At 43.2% G+C, this 6,256-nt stretch overlaps 1 protein-coding gene across 1 annotated transcript; it reads right to left on the bottom strand.

Annotated features, from left to right (window-relative positions):
• Positions 1-4,023, bottom strand: LOC115557723 (elastase-1). The gene is made up of 8 exons (XM_030375787.1): positions 3,889-4,023; positions 3,134-3,234; positions 2,286-2,386; positions 1,928-2,053; positions 1,391-1,527; positions 925-1,067; positions 357-506; positions 1-78 (listed from the first exon to the last, which is right to left on the bottom strand). The coding sequence occupies exons 1-8, from the start codon at positions 3,926-3,928 to the stop codon at positions 67-69; spliced, it is 810 nt and encodes a 269-aa protein (XP_030231647.1). The 5' UTR covers positions 3,929-4,023; the 3' UTR covers positions 1-66.
• Positions 4,024-6,256: the final 2,233 nt, after the last annotated feature.

Here is a 6,256-nt window from a genome sequence, read left to right as displayed (position 1 = left end):
TTGAATTATACAGTTTATTCACATAAGGATACATTTTCAGAGAATGCATGGAGGTCCTCTTGAGCTTTAACCCATGATCTGCAAATGGGCAGAACATTTATGGTTAATATAAACATATTATAAAAAAATATAAAGGAAGCACACCAATTGCTCACCCAAAAACGACATATTAGTACATAGTGCATGAGTATGAATCGAGTAACGTATATAATCAGTGTGTACTCTTTAAATGACATTATTTTATTAACAAAATAACACCAATTATTTATGGAAAAAATAAAATGTGCTCAAAATGTGCTATGAATCAAGCCCATGAGATGAAATAATGCATGCATATAAAATCTCCCGATACTGACCCCATTCATCCAACCGATATAGGAGGAGACGCGGGTGAAGACGGTGGGCTTCCTGATGGCGTTGCATCCAGCAGAAGACACAAAGCTGGTCACACCGTGGACCACCCAGCGGCCCCCAACGCTGCAGTTCAGAGGTCCACCAGAGTCACCCTGGAAACACAGAACACAGAACCCCCAACATACCCATGAGCAATGACTCCAGTCTCACACTCGCACGCCCAAACACGCTGCAAATCGACCAAGCTAGCATCAATGGACAGAATGTGGAAAATTGTGGATCACGAGTTCCTGATCATCTGATGACTTCATTAATAATACATCTACACAGCTGTGGTCCCTACATTAACATCAGGGGTTCATGTGTGACCAGAGCACCACCCTGGTCGATGTGTGGTGCCTCCACTAATGATGGCCAACGCTTAATATCCTCATGCACCCCAACCTGGGTTTCCCCTCAAAATGACGTGTTCATCGCCATCATCAATCCTTGTACAATTGACTCAATGGTATGTCCGGTGCCTTTGAAGGATGGACAAAGTTGGGGGGCGGAATATCGGCGCCTATTCACCTGGCAACCAGACTCGCTGGCACCTCCAGCGCAGACCATGGACTCCTTGACGGTGCTTCCCCACCATGAGGAGCTGGTGCAAGTCCTGTGGTCGACAGAGGGCAGGGTAGCCTGCTTCAGCTCGGCGGAAATCTGGCCTCCGGCTGGCGGGACACACAGGGGAATGATGGTGTGGGGATAAGTAGTTTATTAGAAGAGGAGGCATGAGTGGGGAAGGTATAGGAAGAACAGTTTTGTCTAAATTAGTTTTTAATAATTGTGGGGTATTTGAAGATTAAAGGAGATTGCTTAATCTTTCAATGGTTGAGTGTGTGTGTGTGTGTGTGTGCGTGTGTGTGTGTGTGTGTGTGTGTGTGTGTGTGTGTGTGTGTGTGTGTGTGTGTGTGTGTGTGTGTGTGTGTGTGTGTGTGTGTGTGTGTGTGTGTGTGTGTGTGTGTGTGTGTGTGTGTGTGTGTTTGCGACTCACTCTTGGTGCGTCCCCATCCGGTGATGTAGCAGGGGTTTCTGTTAGGCAGAATCTGGCCAGTAGGGGGCAGAGAGCCCAGCTGGACGTTGTTGTTCAGAACAGCGTCAGAGGTCAGACGCAGAAGGGCGATGTCCCAGCTAAAAATTAGGCAGATAAGTATGAAACATTTGTTTTATGTGTAACTCTGTGTGTGTGCTGAGATCTCAAAAGGGTGACACAAAAATAAAACGTGTGCATAGCACCTTAGTGATGTTAACACCTCCTTCAACCAATAAATATAGCAGTTAAAATAACCTGTGTTATTCATCCACTGTGACAGTGGAGTGTTGTTACTCGTGTTGTTCAGCCTAAAATACAGTATATGCTTTAGTTAGTCAAACTGAGACTGGAAAGTCTGTGGCCTTTAAAAATCCTTCGAAATTAGAAAATATATAAATTCCTAAAAACAAGGTTGCTCTCTTTGTCATTGTGACTTCTTTATCTCAGGAAGTAATTGCACATTCCCATGCATGTCCTCAAACTGCAGAGCGGACCCACCCTCCGGCGACGCTGTTGGAGTTCCAGTTGGGGTGGATGTGGACCCGGCTGACACTCATGTACTGCTCGCTGCCCTCATGCACGTTGATGTTGTGGTCCCCCAGCACCACGCGCCATGTACGGGAACTTTGTAAAAGGACAAAACATGTTAGTTATAGGTTATAGGATATAACTCGTACTGCAGGTCAGGGTTCATTTTTGGGAGAGTGGGTTTCTGTGTGTGTGTGCGTGTGTGTGTGCGTGTATGTAACTGGCGAGTGTTGGGTCAAACAGTCCTGTATATTATGTTTCTGTATGGGTGTGCGTGCGTGTGCCCTGCTGGGTCATCTGCTGCTGTCTGCTTGTGTTTCACTCTCACCTGTCCACACAGTGGGCGGCAGTCATGACCCATCCCTTCCTGATCAGGGTACCTCCACAGGTGTGGTAGAAGGAGCTTCCAGACTTGTATTGGAGGGAGATCTTAAACAGCCACACAAACACACCAACAAAGAAGAAAACGCCAACACATCGCATTAGGATTAAAACACAAACAGTTATAAATCTTAAAATCGGATTATTAATAACAGGCAGCTTATGCTGACGGGTGCACAGGTATTTCCGTTAAAACATCCATTACTAATTTTGCCATGAATAGATAGGAGGACATTTGCAAAGATTCTACCTTTGTATTTTGAGTCAATGGAAAGTATTTCATAAATAGCACAAGCAGCTGTTGCCAAACTGGTTTACGTGCATAACTCATTCACAGGAAAATGTCATGTTATTTGGCTTGAGGTAGGTAATGTAGGCTACATGTTTTATGCAACCCTGAGATCTGTTTAAGAGAGATTTAGGAATAATAAGAAGAGGAGCAAGGTTTAAAATGTATTTAGGAATAACTGAGGATATAAGTGCGTTGACTGAATGCAGACTAGGCAGCCAAAACAAGTTTTTTCCTTTGAAAAGTTGCCTCAGGGTTGAGCTGAAGAACCGACATTTATCCCACACACATACACACATACACATACACACACACACGCGCACACACACACAGACACACACACACACACACACACACACACACACACACACCCTACATGGGGGAAGGTTGCAAGAGAATGTCGACTGCAGTTAGGGACATCTAAAAATAAGGTAGAAATAACAAGGTTTTTGTTTGTCTCCATACAACTGCAAAGTGTAAATATGAAAGCATATAGCATAGCCTACCTGCCAGGGCCAGGAATGAGCCCTAGCCACCTCACCGCCCACGACACGGCCCTCCACACTGTCCTCCAGATACCTGGGCTGGGGCTCCAGCTCAGCCAGCACTGGGAGATGGAGATAGTTAGCAGTCTGGGCTGCCACGTCGTATGCTAATGTCTTTGTCTCATCATTAATTGATATAAGATTTGCATTAGGCAAATTTCAGCAAGTCTCTAGGAAGGCAGCAAAAGGAAAACTTTTAGGATAAAGGAGGAATATAAAATAAGGCAATGGTCAATTATATGGTGCATGGAAAATTTGCCATCAATGGAATACATAAATTCTAAATAGAAAATCGATCTAAATATACCAGAGAAATTTGTCAGATTGTGATTATCTCAAATTTTTTATTCATCAAAGTCCTGTAAATCAATTGTCTGGAAATGGAGCAAATGGAACGAGGCTCTTGGCTCATGTGTAGAGTTTGCCTGGCTGTTTGTCAGCGTTTCCTTCACCACTCGGTCACATTAAGTAGCCCGTAGTGTGAACCATGCAACAAGTTAATTAGTCGTCTGCAATCTGTATCATATCTTACTCTAATTGTCCTTAGGGGCGAAACACTCAGACTCAATGCAAGATTTTCTTGCCTTTCAATCAGTCAAGGAATCGATTAATCAAAGCCATGTATAATTGCAGTTGAATATTCTATGTATTTCACGCATTGTGAATGGATGGTGGAATGAATGAACACCTGGTGAAGCAGGGTTGGAGCTACTTACCCAGGGCTGCGAGGGACGTCAAAAGTAGGAACCTGAGCATGTCTGCAGTCTATTGGACTTATGTGACTGTCAAGCGTCCTCTCAGGGCCCTTTTATACACCATGGGGTACTTAAAATACTACACACACACACACACACACACACACACACACACACACACACACACACACACACACACACACACCTCCACTGATACACATGCGAAGACACAGGCATACACACACCTATAAACACACACTCACCGACACAGCCTCAAACCCGCACACATGTACACACACACACACACAAACACAAACACACACATAGTGGGTATACATAAATCGCTAACCAGCAGACAGTGTCCACCTGTTTCTCTCCCACCGATTATCGCCGTGTGCTGACTCAGCCGTTTCAGCCGTTCTTGTTTCCATTTGTTTCAGGTTAATACTGTGCTTAATATCCTGCAGAGACCATTACTCCACAAACTTCTTTACTGCTGCATAATGTATTACGAGTGCCTCTTTAATCGGAAATAAAAGAACTGATTAATTGTGCTTCGTCTATTATATACTGGCACCATGTGAACATCTGTACTGTAAAGTATCCTCTATCAGATCATCCATTACAATCTAAACTATCAAATCATTTCAAACTTTATTTATATAGTGCCTTTCGTGCACAATTGCAATACAAGCTGCTTTTAACAATACAATGAAATACAACAATAAAATACAACTACACTGGCTTCCATCTCCTACTATTATTATTATTGTAATATTGTATGACATTCTCCAAGATTCAGGATTTTTTTAGTCAGGGATTTAGGCCTTGACTTTTGTGCTTCATAACAGAAAATGGAAAATGGTGTTTTGACAATTTGCATTTTGCATTATTTTGCGGAATCTGCACAAACACGACTCAAATATACATACACTCACAGCATGGTATGTAACATGGCCAGGCTTCCGTGTTTAGACCAGAAGCTTATGGTCCTGGCATGAATTCTGTAGCTCTCAGTTCAAGAGTACATCCAACAGTCCACAACTGGCTGGAGACAAACTACAGTTATCAGAGAGGACAGACCGCCCCAAGCTGGAGAGCACATCATGAGAGGTGTGAGGGGGGAAGGTGATAGGATTATGGAATATATATATAGGATTATGGAATTTGTTGGGTTTGTGTGTTTGTGTGTGTGTGTGTGTGTGCGTGTGCGTGTGCGTGCGTGCGTGCGTGCGGGCGTGCTTGCGTGTGTGTGTGTGTGCGCGCGCGCGCGCGCGTGTGTGTGTGTGTGTGTGTATTGGTGTGTATGGATGGGTGCGTGGGTGTGTGTGCGTGGGTGTTTGTGTTTGTGTGTGTGTATGTGTGTGTGTGTGTGTGTGTGTGTGTGTGTGTGTGTGTGTGGGTTGGTGTGTATGTGTGTGGGTGTGTACATTATGTACTACAAGTCTGAAATTAGGCTTACTAGTGGTGTACTCAGGGCTCAAGGCCAAAGATGGCCCAGAAAGTAAATAAGGTAGGACATTTTTGATGTTGGACACATTTTCGACACTGTGCAGGATACATTGAAGTTGGTTTAGTTTACTCAATACATGCAATTTAATTTACATTTTTCTAAAGTATTTTAAAAGCTTAGACATATGCAATCATCAAGGACAGAAATGCCATTGAAAATCTATTTCAAAAAGGCAAAACATTTTCCTATTTCTTTCACAAACTCCCACACTTACGCACACACACAAACGATCCACTGTTATTTCACTTTCAATCCAATGTATTGATGGAGATGTTGGCCGTTAGGTAGGTTGAATGTGTGTCCTCCCTCTCCTATGCCTCTACACCCCCCTGCTCAGACACTGAAAACAGCAGGGAACAAATGATGTGCAGGCATAGAACCAGTAGCATATCAAATTGATACATTCTGCAGGGAACAGGTGGGACGGGGTATGCACCTTTTTCGATTTAGATTCTTAATTAAGGATGCATATAAGGAGATAAATGATAATGGAAAATACTGACCTAGATGTTCTCAATGCAATAGTTGATGCTGATCATGTTAAAGCCATTTTTGGGAAACATTACCATGCGCTGGAGGAACGGAATGCCTTCATTTATTCATTGATTATGAAATAATGATACAGAAATGCTGAAAGCAGGAGGGTCATAAAAACCGCGAGGCTTGTACCTTGAAACGGAAGAAGAGGCACAGTAAGATATAGCAGCATATCTTCAGTGTGCCACTGACTTCCCATAGCGACATCATTATTTGTCCTTTTTCTATTACCTGAGGTGAATTAAGGCCTAAGGCTGAAGGTTTTAGCCCATTGCTTGAACAATATAGACGCATGCTTAGACCAAAGTAACACAACTTGAAGTTTTTGTTACTATACAT

Source organism: Gadus morhua, chromosome 13 (assembly GCF_902167405.1).
Source record: "Gadus morhua chromosome 13, gadMor3.0, whole genome shotgun sequence".
Taxonomy (NCBI): domain Eukaryota; kingdom Metazoa; phylum Chordata; class Actinopteri; order Gadiformes; family Gadidae; genus Gadus; species Gadus morhua.
This window is presented reverse-complemented; position numbering and strand designations above follow the sequence as displayed.

What these genes read in the sequence shown, in the direction of transcription:
- LOC115557723 (XM_030375787.1), bottom strand. Translation starts at nt 3,928, where the DNA reads ATGCTCAGGTTCCTACTTTTGACGTCCCTCGCAGCCCTGG. An exon ending in GACGTCCCTCGCAGCCCTGG is followed by an intron (nt 3,235 to 3,888) that starts GTAAGTAGCTCC and finishes TCCATCTCCCAG; the next exon opens with TGCTGGCTGAGCTGGAGCCC. An exon ending in CCAGCGAGTCTGGTTGCCAG is followed by an intron (nt 507 to 924) that starts GTGAATAGGCGC and finishes CTGTGTTTCCAG; the next exon opens with GGTGACTCTGGTGGACCTCT.